Source organism: Sinohyriopsis cumingii, chromosome 7, assembly GCF_028554795.1.
Source record: "Sinohyriopsis cumingii isolate HCF-2022 chromosome 7, ASM2855479v2, whole genome shotgun sequence".
Lineage (NCBI taxonomy): Eukaryota > Metazoa > Mollusca > Bivalvia > Unionida > Unionidae > Sinohyriopsis > Sinohyriopsis cumingii.
In genome coordinates this window covers 60,548,832-60,565,261 of record NC_142967.1, presented here as the reverse complement: position 1 = coordinate 60,565,261, position 16,430 = coordinate 60,548,832, and the positions used below count along the sequence as shown (strand labels likewise).

Here is a 16,430-nt window from a genome sequence, read left to right as displayed (position 1 = left end):
TCCACCTGAGGATGAACTCTTCCCTCTATATTTTCTTTGGACACAAATAGTTTGCCAACTGCAAATACATGGCAAGTTTATCTGTGGAGGAGGTATCTCTGAATTTCAATAGCTTCTCCAATTTATTTCTTTTCTTCAAATGCATTTGTAAGTGAATTCTGCTTCTTGACCTTGCTTGACTTAATAATACCGCTAATATCAGTGCTTTGTTAAAGCCTCCTTTTGATATATGTTGATGAGACCACCCCACCCCACCCCACCCCACCCCACCCCATAATCTGAGGAAAAAGTGCTAGGGTCGGCAGCTTAAATGGCGACGATTTTCATCTTTATCTCATTGATAGCTTGTGTGTGTTGTAGGAGAGGGATTTTTTTAAAAATAATTCGAAACAATGTCATGGAAATTGGACTGAGTGTTTCTGCTTCTATGCATTGTTTAATCTTATAGATATATGATAATAATCATAATAATAATCATGATAATAATAATCTCTTATTACTGTTGTTGTTCTAATTTTATCTTTGTACAAATCAATTTTAATTCTTTGGAGGTGAATTACAAGAATATAGTACATGTACATTTTAATGATACAAATTATTTATCTATACCCATTTGGAATAGAGCAAAGCAAACTCACCTATTAACATTAGTTGGATTTAGAAAAGAGATGGTTTTAATTATTTATTATTATTATTAAACATGAAAATGAATTCATGTTTAAAATCATTGAAAGAACAATAAAATCTGAACAATATTTTACGACTTGAAAGTGGATCTTAGAATAATTGTGTACATAATTATTAAATCAGAAGAATAGGTTTATAAATATTGTTAAAGACATGTAAGACTAGAACAGAACATCATTGCATCATCATCATCATGCTTGTTAGGCAGCAAGAAAATCTACAAAGCAATCAATCAGATTCATTACTGCTTTAGTATACTGATGGAGAGCTATATTACATTATCCATTTTCTTTAAGTACAGTATTTTATAATTTAAATAACTGTACTGGCCTGCTATATTATCAAGTGTTTGTATGAAATTGCAGCTGCATTCTACTTTGAGATACGAGGTAGTGATTCATGACATCACATGATGGCCACTGTTTGACAACTTTATTGACCCTGCAAACCCAGATAGTGTATGCCCTACATTTTGGGTGTAAATTTGTACACCATATTAAAATGATTAATGCTCATGCATGTCATATGTTGATGATATTAAATAGTACTTAAATTGGATTTCTTTGTTTGTCTAATTGAAAAGGAAATATGGCATCCATGATACAAATCTCATGCTCTATTTTACCTGTTGCATACAAATTTGCAAAAATGCAAGCATCACTGATCTCCTAACTTTATAAAGGATGTCAGGTTACATACCTAAAATGATTATTATTTTTGTTTTTAAAGGCCATCATGCCAAACCACATTTGTTATTCAGCAATTAACATGGATATATGTATTTTCTTCCCAAGTAATCAATTCCCATCACTAGTAAATGGCAAGGAATGTATTACGTATTATTTGAAAAGTTTGCACTTTTTTTTTAATTTAGGGTTGAAACAAGTAAAGATGCAAATCCACAATCATCAAAACCACCAAAAACAGCTAACGCAATATCAACAAAATAGACCACCAAGATGGCAACACCAAAACAAACTGACAGTAGCGCCAAAGTCCAAGGTAAGATAAAGATGCATCAGTTTTAAACTTGTTATAAACTTTCTAAGCAACAAGCATTGTGTCGAATCTTTAAGGGTTGATTACAGTAGCCTGGAAATCTGTATGATCATGGTTCTTGATGTTGTTTTTGGTGCATATTAAAACCTATCTGCTATTGCTGTATTGTTACAAATTGTAAAGTTTCTCTGACTTTCTGTTACGTGTTTAGGCTTGAATAAACAGTAACACAGAAAGAGTGAAATCAGCAAGCTTTAAAAATTTAACAAATAATTTATTTTCATGGAAAATTCTGTAAAAATGAAAAAAAAAAGAGAAGAACTTATGGTTTCAAGAATCAAATCCAAAAATAATCTAAGAATAATCCACGAATTAAATTGCAAAAGTCCTAGTAATGAATTTTCTAATAATTTCAAATTCGAATCCTGATGTAAAATCCAAGATGGATGACGATGATGTATGCTGTAGTCAGTACTGTACTTATCTAAAGTTCCTTGTAGAAATACAAATAATGGCACTCTGGCTTTGGAAATCCAAATTAAACTTGTAAAACAATGTCTTTCCAAAATCTGTGTGAGCACTCTTCAAATATTTTCAGAGAATAAAGAATTAATCCTTTTGAAATCCATCTGATCTGAAGAATTATTATAGCTCAAATCTGGCTACAACAAATTAACTTGACATCAATATGAAAAGCCCAAAACTGAGAAATCTCTCTCAAAACAAAGATTATATTGTATCATAAGACGCAGTTTCGAAATTCCCCCAAGTTGTGAAATGGGGGGGTCACATGATAATGTTTATATCACATACACAGAATATGGCCTTGATTAGACCAATGATTTTATTCCCAGAATAAAATTTTTTAAAAAGTGTTTACTTCTTAACCCACTCAGTCCCATCATGACCTTGACAACAACCAATCATTTTAAAGTAAAATAGAACTTTGTTTATTAATTTTGAATCCAGGTCAGAATTTAGATCAACACCTGGTGTTTATAAACTAACAGTCAAGGTCAAACAATTTTCTGAAAAAGTATCATCTCTAGTAAAAAAAAATTACATTATAATAGAATAAAAAATTTAAAACTGACAAACAATTAAATTAAAAATAAATATGATTAAATCAGATATAGTACATTACACTTTCCCTCTATCTATTTCTATAAAAAATCTTGGTCAATCCAATCATGTAAATGCAAATTAAACTGCATATGACGGCTGACCCAGATTACAGTACCATGGGGGAACAACTCTATATTATTGTCGTATGTACCTAACTTATGTATGGTAGCACGCACATTATAATGAACATAAATTTCAACTTAGTGATATTAGATGGAATGTCCATGCCTGCAATGGCTGAATATTTCCACCAAAATAAAGGATGGATTGACTCAATTGCATGCACTTATGTCCATTAAATTGAAATCTATGTTAACAGCAACAGAAATTAAAAATGAAATCCTATAAAAAAAATTAATTTGTATGTGCTGAACAAATTAAAAATAAAATGTATTATATTCTGTAATATTTGCTGCATGCCAATACAGACAGCCCAACTCCAAACGCTGCATGCCAATACAGACAGCCCAACTCCAAATACTGCATGTCAATAATGACAGCCCAACTCCAAACACTGCATGTCAATACTGACAGCTTAACTCCAAATACTGCATGTCAATAATGACAGCCCAGTCCAAATACTGCATGTCAATAATGACAGCCCAACTCCAAACACTGCATGTCAATACTGACACGCTAACTCCAAATACTGCATGCCAATACTGACAGCCTAGCTTAAATACTGCATGTCAATACTGACAGCCCAACTCCAAATACTGCATGTCAATACTGACAGCCTAACTCCAAATAATGCATATCGATACTGACAGCCCAACTCCAAATGCTGCATGCCAATACAGACAGCCTAACTCCAAATGCTGCATGCCAGTACTGACAGTCTAACTCCAAATGATGCATGTCAGTACAGACAGTCTAACTCCAAATGATGCATGCCAGTACAGACAGCCTAACTCCAAGTACTGTATGCCTATACAGACAGTCTAACTCCAAATACTGCATGCCAATACTAACAGCTTAACTCCAGATACTGCAGGCCAATAATGACAGCCCAAATCCAAATAATGCATGTAAATACTGACAGCCTAACTCTAAATACTGCATGCCAATACTGACAGCCCAACTCCAAATACTGCATGCCAATACTGACAGCCCAGTCCAAATAATGCATGTCAATAATGACAGCCCAACTCCATATACCGCATGTCAATACTGACAGGCTAATTCCAAATACCGCATGTCAATACTGACAGGCTAATTCCAAATACTGCATGGCAATACTGACAGCCTAGCTCCAAATACTGCAGGTCAATACTGACAGCCTAACTCCAAATACTGCATGTCAATACTGACAGCCAACTCCAAATACTGCATCCCAACACTGACAGGCCAACTCCAAATACTGCATTTCAATACTGAGAGCCCAACTTCAAAAACTGCATGTTAATACTGACAGCCTAACTCAAAATACTGCATGCTAATAACAACAGTCTAACAGCCTAACTCCAAATAATGCATGTCAACACTGACAGGCCAACTCCAAATACTGCACATCAGTACTGACAGCCTAACTCCAAATACTGCATGTCAATACTGACAGCCCAACTCCAAATAATGCATGCCAACACTGACAGGCCAACTCTAAATACTGCGTGTCAACAATGACAGCCCAACTCCAAATACTGCATGTCAATACTTACAGCCCAACTCCAAATACTGTATGTTAATACTGACAGCCTAACTCCAAATACTGCATGCTAATACCGACACCCTAACAGCCTAACTCCAAATAATGCATGTCAACACTGACAGGCCAACTCCAAATACTGCATGTCAATACTGACAGCCCAACTCCAAATAATGCATGCCAACACTGACAGGCCAACTCCAAATACTGTGTGTCAACACTGACAGCCCAACTGCAAATACTGCATGTCAATACTGACAGCCTAACTCCAAATATTGCATGTCAATACTGACAGCCCAACTCTAAATACTTCATGTTAATACTGACAGCCTAACTCCAAATATGGCATGACAATACTGACAGCCCAACTCCAAATACTGCATGTTAATACTGACAGCCTAACTCCAAATACTGCATGTCAATACTGACAGCCCAACTCCAAATGCTGCATGTTAATACTGACAGCCTAACTCCAAATACTGTATGCCAATACTGACAGCCCAACTCCAAATACTGCATGTTAATACTGACAGCCTAACTCCAAATACTGCATGTCAATACTGACAGCCCAACTCCAAATACTGCATGTTAATAATGACAGCCTAACTCCAAATACTACATGCCAATACTGACAGACCAACTCCAAATAATGCAGGCCAATACTGACAGCCCAACTCCAAATACTGCATGTTAATACTGACAGCCTAACTCCAAATGCTGCATGCCAATACTGACACCTAACTCCAAATACTGCAAGCTGAAATTTGTCAGAATTGAAACACATGTGTCACATTTGAAAATTAAGGTGCATTACCAAATCTTCAATTAATACCTTCATTGTTCTTTGGAAATTTTGCAATGACAATAAAGTCATTCAATGTCCATGAATGTTTCTTCCTCATCAGACTTTCTAAATATATTAGCATATAATATATTATTATTATTATTATTATTATTATTATTATTATTTAGTTTATCTGATTGATGATTTTTATTTTTGTCTTCTTTCATTCTTCTACCTAATCATATACTTACTCCCACTGTGCTCTGGCTCACCATACATTTGACTCGGACAGTGAAGTATTGCCTAGGTGCTAGGCCTATTTCAGAAGCTTATCATTTCTATACCAGTGATATTGACCATATGAAGCACACATCTTTCTCAGTTCTCCATGCTTTTAGTGAATCTGACCATAAGCATGGTGACTGATCCAAATTTCCCCTGTACAAGTTTAGTCTTATCCTACGTTTCCACTGTACAAGTTTAGTAACACTTATCCTACATTTCCACTGTACAAGTTTAGTAACACTTATCCTACATTTCCACTGTACAAGTTTAGTAACACTTATCCTACATTTCCCCATGACCTGTTTGATTTGACAAATACAGTACAACTTATTAACTTTCCACTTTGTTGGTTCACTACTTTTGTATTGCAGGTATACACAGTGTACCTAACTGGGGCATGTTCATTTAAAGTTTATGTTTACTATGTCCATATATAAATATAGCTTAGTATTAATGTGTGTGTGTGTGTGTGTGTGCAACTATGTACATGTACTTTAAATGTAAATATCCATATAATAGAGGGCCACAAGGAGAATTAGTTCCATGCAACTACATGTATTTGTGTCACCCTCTTTAAATAAAGTTGTCATAATTATCATAATTATTATTGTTATTATTATTATTATTATTATAACTTCAAATTCCTCCCAAGAAACATACTTATACCTGATCCAGCTTTTTCAGTTTCGTCTGCCCAAGTAGACTAACAACAATTAATGCTAGTGTTTATTAATCTAATGTTCATGATTACTAGATGTAAAACAAAGGACAAAATTGGAATCATGAAACATAGTGTGGGTTTAATTGGTGTAAATAATTATTTATGGTATAGTTTAATATAAGGTACTTACCAAATAACCAAATTACAAACAAACACATTATATACACAATTCAATTACATTTACTGGACAAATTGTGTAATCTGTTAGATCATGTAATCTATGAGTTACATTGCTGTGTATATAAATCATGTATAACACTACATAATTCATATAACACTGTAAAAATAGTCCCTTATCTTACATAAATGATGGCACACTACACATCAATTATTTGGCTATATTGAGAACTGGAATGAATGTGAGTACTTAACTTAAAATCCCTTGTTTCAAAACTTCAAACAAAATATTTGTCAAAACTCAAAATGGACCTAAACTAATTCAAAACTACATCACAGACCTCACAAATAAAAAAAATCTCCAAGCTTAATTTTCACATTTTTAGTATGCATTCTGGGAACATATACTGGTAATCTTAGATTACATCCGTAAAGTACATTCACTGAAATTTGAATTCCCTGTGTGACTCAAGCTAAGATACCAGTTGTACCCTAAAGGTGTTATATAATACACTCAACTTTACACTCAATGACAAGTCAGTTATTCAAATGCCAACCAGGACATGTGATAAATTAATGTGTTAAAACATGTTTCTGATTTGAAAATAAATCTCTTCTAGTGCAGCCAGTTTTTCATGAAAAAAACATAATTCTTTCATAGTGTACATCTCTGATTGTATAAATTATGACTGTGTCATTATAGAGAATAGATAGTTGCTCACAGATTACACTTATGAGTGACAAAATATAAATTGTATTGAAAATTTAGTGCATGAACTTTCTATCTTATACAAATTAATGTTGAAACTATTTATAATTAAAACTGAAATTTAATTTTTTAACAATACAGTTAAGTGCATTTGTGTGTTTTTAAAATGATAAAACATCAGATTAAAATTTGGCTTAAATTATCAAGTGTTTATTGAAATTACTGAATGAGATTAAAATGTATAGTCTAAATGCTCAAAAAATGTCAGTCAGCAGTTGAATGAGTGTATATAATACAAACCTTTTTTCACACTTAATGGAGAATTTGCCACTAGGTGCATGAAAAGCTTAGTTTCGAAGATAAGGTTAATTATTAAGATGTGAGTTAAAAGTTTACAGTGAACTCGAAATTCCCAAATTGGCACTCAGAGGTTTGCTCAAGGATGAGCTGATATTTCTCTATAACTTGAAAAGAAACGGTACCACAGCATCAGTATTTTGCTAATAAAACAATATTTATGAAAAAAATAGAGTTCCAATGATTTGTCTGTAAATAAATGTAATTCTTTTTTAAGGAAAGAATCTTGTTGTATGATGAATCAACGGCAACACTAGAACGTCTCCACATTCACATGCAATATGTGGTGATGCAAATTATGTCATGTTTTTGATGGTAAACAAAAGATGTGTGAAAACCACATGTAGTAAAGTTGTAAACAATCTTTCAGAAATTGGATACATTGATAATAATTGTAATTTATACAGAAAGTGAAGAATTTCATGAGAAAAAGCTATCTATTTATAATATTCCCAACATGATTTTAAATGAGTATTCAACCACTTAACCCACAACTCCCTCTCCCTCTCAATGTCATTGTCCATTCCTTAATTTGTTAAAAGTTACTCAGTAACCTGCACCCTCACTTTCGCTCTAGTCTATGGTTTGGGACCATGTTGTGTGCAGGTTACTGTGGGAGATCTGAGTATATGGCAATACATAACTAATCAAGTACGTTATATCATCCTGAGTGCAGAGTGTAGGTATTACTGGCAAGATGAACACATTATCTTGTTTGTTGTCATTACAAGGGTCTTGAGCAGTTTTTGGATAGTTTCATTTGTCCCTTTGAAACTGTGTGTGTTCACTTTAAATTTACTATCATAATATAGTTCAGAATGACATAAGAGATGATCAATAGCCCTAGTTCAGGAAAGAAAATAAAACTTGTTCACTTCACTTACTTCCCGTGGGTTCATTTTTGCAATGAGATCATCAGTCAGGATTATACAGGTGTAGGCCATTTCCAGTTTCTTCTTTAAGCTGGTTATACATTGATTTATGCTGAGTTCTGAATCTGAGCACACATGAATCATGATTTGAGACATCTGGTTGCAAGACAAAACTGGTGTCTGTGGTCGCTCAGCAAGTGCACTTGGTGGCATGACCATATCTGTCATATCAAATCTGGCATCTAAACAAATATAAAAGAACCTAAGCAACAATATCTGGGTTATGGAATCAAACTGACAATAAAGTTCCATCTTTGCATTATTTATGTTATTAAGATTCTGTGGGATATTTACTATGTGTATGTACTTGTAAGTAAGGCCCCTGCAAAGACTCCATAGTTGACTTTGCACAATGTGCCAGCAGATCTGGGTCTATGCAATTTGTTAGGATTCATCAATAAGGCAAGCAGTGTAGACCCTGATCTGTTGCCACAAAAATTGTTGCAGTTGGACCTGACTTGTATGTAAGTATTATGATACATAGCCAATTATTGATATTTTAAACAATTTCCATTCATTTTGGATTATTGTTATTATCTGTAATTTTCTCATACTGAATCTTGATGAGGTCATATTGCAGCCATATTCTCGCATGTACTGTTTACAACTATGTAAAATGGAGCAACTTATGTTTACAGAAAACATGACATCTGGAGGTCTTGATCAAACTAAAATCACAACAATCTCCTGCTCTATGGTATGGCTTGCATTTAATGAATTCAGAAAAGTTAAGTTTTACCCTCCTCAATAAAAAGTAAATCATCCATTGTAAAACCACGACCTGGCATGATTTCATCTCCAGCAAGAACATGATTTAAAAATCCACATTTTTTAAACTATTAATTCATCACTAATGCCTGTCCAACACATGCCTCAGAAAAAAAAAACATAATTTGCCTGTTTGGATATATTCCACCCATATACATGCATTTGGTGGTGTTGCATGATTAAGAACTGCTAGTCCATACATTTGGCAGTGTTGTGTGATTAATAAATGCTAGTCCATATATTTGGCAGTGTTGTGTAATTAATAACTGCTAGTCCATGTATTTGGCAGTGTTGTGTAATTAATAACTGCTAGTCCATGTATTTGGCAGTGTTGTGTAATTAATAACTGCTAGTCCATGTATTTGGCAGTGTTGTGTGATTAATAACTGCTAGTCCATGTATTTGGCAGTGTTGTGTGATTAATAACTGCTAGTCCATGTATTTGGCAGTGTTGTGTGATTAATAACTGCTAGTCCATGTATTTGGCAGTGTTGTGTAATTAATAACTGCTAGTCCATATATTTGGCAGTGTTGTGTGATTAATAAATGCTAGTCCATGTATTTGGCAGTGTTGTGTGATTAATAAATCCTAGTCCATATATTTGGCAGTGTTGTGTGATTAATAAATCCTAGTCCATATATTTGGCAGTGTTGTGTGATTAATAAATGCTAGTCCATGTATTTGGCAGTGTTGTGTGATTAATAAATGCTAGTCCATATATTTGGCAGTGTTGTGTGATTAATAAATGCTAGTCCATATATTTGGCAGTGTTGTGTGATTAATAAATGCTAGTCCATGTATTTGGCAGTGTTGTGTAATTAATAAATGCTAGTCCATGTATTTGGCAGTGTTGTGTAATTAATAACTGCTAGTCCATGTATTTGGCAGTGTTGTGTGATTAATAAATGCTAGTCCATGTATTTGGCAGTGTTGTGTGATTAATAAATGTTAGTCCATATATTTGGCAGTGTTGTGTGATTAATAAATCCTAGTCCATATATTTGGCAGTGTTGTGTGATTAATAAATGCTAGTCCATGTATTTGGCAGTGTTGTGTGATTAATAAATGCTAGTCCATGTATTTGGCAGTGTTGTGTGATTAATAAATGCTAGTCCATGTATTTGGCAGTGTTGTGTGATTAATAAATGCTAGTCCATATATTTGGCAGTGTTGTGTGATTAATAAATGCTAGTCCATGTATTTGGCAGTGTTGTGTGATTAATAAATGCTAGTCCATGTATTTGGCAGTGTTGTGTGATTAATAAATGCTAGTCCATATATTTGACAGTGTTGTGTGATTAATAAATGCTAGTCCATGTATTTGGCAGTGTTGTGTAATTAATAACTGCTAGTCCATGTATTTGGCAGTGTTGTGTAATTAATAACTGCTAGTCCATGTATTTGGCAGTGTTGTGTGATTAATAACTGCTAGTCCATGTATTTGGCAGTGTTGTGTGATTAATAACTGCTAGTCCATGTATTTGGCAGTGTTGTGTAATTAATAACTGCTAGTCCATATATTTGGCAGTGTTGTGTGATTAATAAATGCTAGTCCATGTATTTGGCAGTGTTGTGTGATTAATAAATGCTAGTCCATATATTTGGCAGTGTTGTGTGATTAATAAATCCTAGTCCATATATTTGGCAGTGTTGTGTGATTAATAAATGCTAGTCCATGTATTTGGCAGTGTTGTGTGATTAATAAATGCTAGTCCATGTATTTGGCAGTGTTGGTGTTGTGTGATTAATAAATGCTAGTCCATGTATTTGGCAGTGTTGTGTGATTAATAAATGCTAGTCCATATATTTGGCAGTGTTGTGTGATTAATAAATGCTAGTCCATGTATTTGTCAGTGTTGTGTGATTAATAAATGCTAGTCCATGTATTTGGCAGTGTTGTGTGATTAATAAATGCTAGTCCATATATTTGACAGTGTTGTGTGATTAATAAATGCTAGTCCATGTATTTGGCAGTGTTGTGTAATTAATAACTGCTAGTCCATGTATTTGGCAGTGTTGTGTGATTAATAACTGCTAGTCCATGTATTTGGCAGTGTTGTGTGATTAATAACTGCTAGTCCATGTATTTGGCAGTGTTGTGTAGTTAATAACTGCTAGTCCATATATTTGTCAGTGTTGTGTGATTAATAAATGCTAGTCCATGTATTTGGCAGTGTTGTGTGATTAATAAATGCTAGTCCATATATTTGGCAGTGTTGTGTGATTAATAAATCCTAGTCCATATATTTGGCAGTGTTGTGTGATTAATAAATGCTAGTCCATGTATTTGGCAGTGTTGTGTGATTAATAAATGCTAGTCCATGTATTTGGCAGTGTTGTGTGATTAATAAATGCTAGTCCATGTATTTGGCAGGGTTGTGTGATTAATAACTGCTAGTCCATATATTTGGCAGGGTTGTGTGATTAATAAATGCTAGTCCATGTATTTGTCAGTGTTGTGTGATTAATAAATGTTAGTCCATATATTTGGCAGTGTTGTGTGATTAATAAATCCTAGTCCATATATTTGGCAGTGTTGTGTGATTAATAAATGCTAGTCCATGTATTTGGCAGTGTTGTGTGATTAATAAATGCTAGTCCATGTATTTGGCAGTGTTGTGTGATTAATAAATGCTAGTCCATGTATTTGGCAGTGTTGTGTGATTAATAAATGCTAGTCCATATATTTGGCAGTGTTGTGTGATTAATAAATGCTAGTCCATGTATTTGTCAGTGTTGTGTGATTAATAAATGCTAGTCCATATATTTGACAGTGTTGTGTGATTAATAAATGCTAGTCCATGTATTTGGCAGTGTTGTGTGATTAATAAATGCTAGTCCATGTATTTGGCAGTCTTGTGTGATTAATAAATGCTAGTCCATGTATTTGGCAGTATTGTGTGATTAATAAATGCTAGTCCATGTATTTGGCAGTATTGTGTGATTAATAAATGCTAGTCCATGTATTTGGCAGTATTGTGTGATTAATAAATGCTAGTCCATGTATTTGGCAGTATTGTGTGATTAATAAATGCTAGTCCATGTATTTGGCAGTGTTGTGTGATTAATAAATGCTAGTCCATATGTTTGGAAGTGTTGTGTGATTAATAACTGCTAGTCCATATATTTGGCAGTGTTGTGTGATTAACAACTGCTAGTCCATGTATTTGGCAGTGTTGTGTGATTAATAACTGCTAGTCCATGTATTTGGCAGTGTTGTGTGATTAACAACTGCTAGTCCATGTATTTGGCAGTGTTGTGTGATTATTAACTGCTGTAAGTCTCACGTCTACTCTGAGATTAGTAAGCCTTGGAATAAATGTTTCTACAAAATCAACAATACTCTGTACATCTAGTGCAGGGGTAGTTTTCTGTGAAAGATTCCAGACATAAGTCTCTAATTATTTTTCTTGGAAGCCATATTATGAGTGATTTCATCTTATCTGCTCTAAGTGGAATAGAAGAATTAAAAATCTTGCATGTGAAGCTTCTTGAAATTCTAAACCTGTGACTAAGGTCATCAAATATAAGGAGTAACTTTAATCTCATTATAACAAGCATTTCCAGCTGGAAATTAATTGTTTTAAATTGAGACATACAGTCAACCAAAGTAAAGACTTGTTTTTATCACATCTGTATACATACAGAATCACATTTGAAAGTACTGACATTGTTCCTCCTCTGGTTTGCTTTAAACCCCCTTTTCCTGTCATGAGAAACCCTTGTCTGAAAGTGAGTCCATTCTTGTGCATATGAATGGTTATTGTACATTGTACAGTGCAATTCATCATAATGTAGCAACAGTACTTGTAGTTAGGGATTCAACTACATTCAAATTATTGGCAGCCTCGCCTGCATCTAGTGAAATGTTTAATTCACTTTTCAAAAAACTGTGGTTATCATCATAATGATCAGTAATAGTGCATACCAATTAAGTGTTTTTTATTTTATAAAAGAGCCAGTTCATTTCTAGGGAGTTTGTATCAAACTGGTGTTGCTTTGCTTTCATATCCAAATTTAAGCTTTCGGAATGGGTTTCTCTCTGGCCAGATTCCATCTGTGAAGTATTCAGAACAAAAAAAAAAAACATTTTTTGACATCTTTTATTTGACCACTTCCAACTACCTTCTCTCCAGTCGACCTTCCGGACATGTTTGCAAATTTCTTCCGTGAAAAAGTTCAAATTATTAGAGATAAGCTTGACACCCCAATTTCAATTGACTCGTCATCACCATACAGTTGGGATACAGAATTTGAGTGGCAACCATTAGCATTTGAACCTGTCTTTATGGATTTCATACGTACAATATTGATGAAGAGTGCACCAAAGTCATGCGAACTTGATCCAATTCCAACATCACTGCTGCTTGAGTACTTAGATCCAGTATTGCCTTCACTAACCTCTCTCTCATCTGGGGAATTCCCATCAGTTTTCAAAACTGCCATTGTAAAGCCTCTGCTGAAGAAACCAACACTAGACCATAACGATTTAAAGAACTACCGCCCAGTTTCTAATCTCCCATTCATTTCAAAAATCTTAGAAAAGGTTGTTCTATCCCAGCTCTTATCTCATCTAAATTCAAACAGTCTTTTCAGCAATGTACAAACTGCATATCACCCTTGCCAAAGTACTGAAACAACTCTTCTAAAAGTAGTTAAAGACATTCTCTCTGCGTTGGATAGTGGAAAGATTACAGTCCTCACCCTCTTTGATTAAATTGTCTGCAGCATTTGACACAATAGACCATGATATATTACTTCACCGTCTCCAGCATGTATTTGGCATTCATGATACAGCCTTACTGTGGTTCAAGTCCTACTTGGTCAACAGTACACAAATTGTATTTGCAAATGGAATACACTCCAGCCCAGTTGATCTATGTTGTGGTAGTTCCACAGGGGTCTGTTCTTGGACCTGTTCTCTTCATTCTGTACACTCAGTTGCTCTCAAGTGTCATAGATCATCATCCAGTGTCCCACCAATTATACGCTGATGACACCCAAATATACAAATCTAGCCACCCAACTGAAGTTGATGCTACCATCCAAGGTGTAGAGAGGTGCATTTCTGATGTGAAATCACGGATGACTTGTAACAAGCTGCAGATGAATGATGATAAAACTGAGGCCATTCTGATCACAACACAAAGACTTTCTCATTCACACCCTTTACCTCAAACAATAAATACTAGCAATGCCAACATTAAATTCACATAATCAGTACAAAACCTAGGTGTTACTCTGGACAGTACTCTCACATTGCACCAACATGTCATGAACATATGCAAGGCTGCATATCTTGAGCTTAGATGCCTCAGCTCAATTTGCAAATATCTTTCAATTGATGCCACTAAAACACTTGTGTGTTCATTAGTACTTTCAAGACTGGACTATTGTAACTCAATTCTGTCGGGTTCATCTCAATATCTACTCCAGAAACTTCAAAAAGTTCAAAACACAGCTGCTCGGATCATACTTAGAGTACCACGATCAGAGCACACCTCCCCGCTGCTCTGTACCCTACACTGGCTATCCATTCGATCCAGAATCAAACACAAAATTTGTTCTCTGTGGTACATTTCACTGTCAGACTCCAGTCCAACATACCTATCTGACCTCACCCATGTGTATACACCAGCAAGATACTTATGCTCCTCTTCTGACAATTGTATACTCATTATTCCCACTATGAAAACAAAGTCATATGGACAGCGTTCTTTTGCATACCAGGGCCCAGCAACGTGGAATGAATTGCCCACTGAATTTAGACACAAAGACACAGTGATCACATTCAAGAGGGCTCTCAAAACTCACTTATTTCGACTGCAAGAACAAACTTAAAGGCCTAATAATGTTTCCTACCTGAAATATTCTCAACATGTTTTTTATTTTTTAATGTTTTTCTAATTTCATGTTGTTTGTTTTTGTAATAATATGATTATGTTTCTTATCTTATAGGTGTTGTCTAATGTTGTAAAGCGCTTAGAGCTTCTAAAGATTAGGCGCTATACAAAGTCCTCATTATTATTATTATTATTATTGATTTATGGCTTTAATCTGCTGAAGCTTCAATGGCCTATCTGACAGCATAGAATGAAATTTAAATGGAACCAAGAGTCTTCATACCCATGTGGATGTATTTCAGACATTGTTTTCTTCCATAAATTCAGTTTGAGACAATTATTTGAACATCCATTGACAGAACATAAACTGCCTCCACCTTCCTTATTTTTTCATCACTATCCATGTCAAATTTAAGAAACAAATTAGTGAAGATAAAATGTAAGCAAAAGATTGATAATGTTTGATTGTAGTGCTTGTGTTATCTAATATTCATTTCACAATTGTCATCACTGACATGGTCATAATTGGTCAATCACTGGCAGTGCACTCATGAAAATGGGGTTGTTAAATACACATAACATGTCTATATGTTTCTAGTCGTGTGACCTGTTGGATTTTATGCTACTGAACAAAGAATCTTCAAGTGGTTATATTGGTGTAAATCAGTTTTATATAAGCATTCAACCTGAACCAGACATTGTAGCTATCAAGTTTACAATGACAGAATCTCAGACTGATGACAAGTGTGTCAGAAAGATTAATTTTGTGAAAACTGAGGAACATAACCTCAATATCTCTCTCCCATTCTCCATCACAAGTGAAATACCTTTGAGTCTGTCCAAGATCCTGCTAGTTGTTTCTGTTTTTCCTTTGTGGGAAAACTTCTTCATTCCATTCTTGATGGCTGGAATGAATTGTGGTTGGTTGTGGTACACAATTACATTCACGTGTTGGAGTCGATGCTTTTTATTCTCCTCATCAAAATTTATCAATGCCTCAAAAAACATCTCTGCAATTTCAACTGCAGCAAATGAAGTATATCCATCACCTACCAAAAACAAACAGTTCTCGTACAGATACATTTTAATTACTTATGGGCAAGAATTCATACAGGTAATATTTTTTTATATGGAGGGACCTGAATATAAGACCTCAGAATTAAAAACATCTCATACTTTAATATTCTATTAAACTTAGAGATTTTAAAATTATCTTTTTATTTGATACATCAGAACAGTTTTGTACATGTTTTAAAATTAAACTTAGAATTTTCCTGTTTTAGAAATATATGAAATAAGTCACTAACTTGTTGTCACTAAGTTCAATAAATTTTCATGTCAAAAATACGCTTGACATTCAGTGAATGTAAAATATGTGTCTCTGTAAATAGCTGACCTCCCCACCAAACAAATATAAACACAAAGAGCTCACATTCTACCTTCTTATCACTGGTTTC

The 16,430-nt window shown here is 34.4% G+C and overlaps 1 protein-coding gene across 1 annotated transcript in view; it reads right to left on the bottom strand.

The window, feature by feature from the left end:
• LOC149795354 (protein mono-ADP-ribosyltransferase PARP14-like) overlaps positions 1-16,430 on the bottom strand; it is a 137,511-nt gene that overhangs the window by 32,414 nt on the left and 88,667 nt on the right. Inside the window, exons 20-21 of the mRNA XM_089963782.1 lie at positions 15,801-16,022; positions 8,314-8,543 (exon numbers count right to left, since the gene is read on the bottom strand). Coding sequence (XP_089819908.1) covers positions 8,314-8,543; positions 15,801-16,022 — 452 coding nt within the window. The remainder of the gene's footprint in view (positions 1-8,313; positions 8,544-15,800; positions 16,023-16,430) is intronic.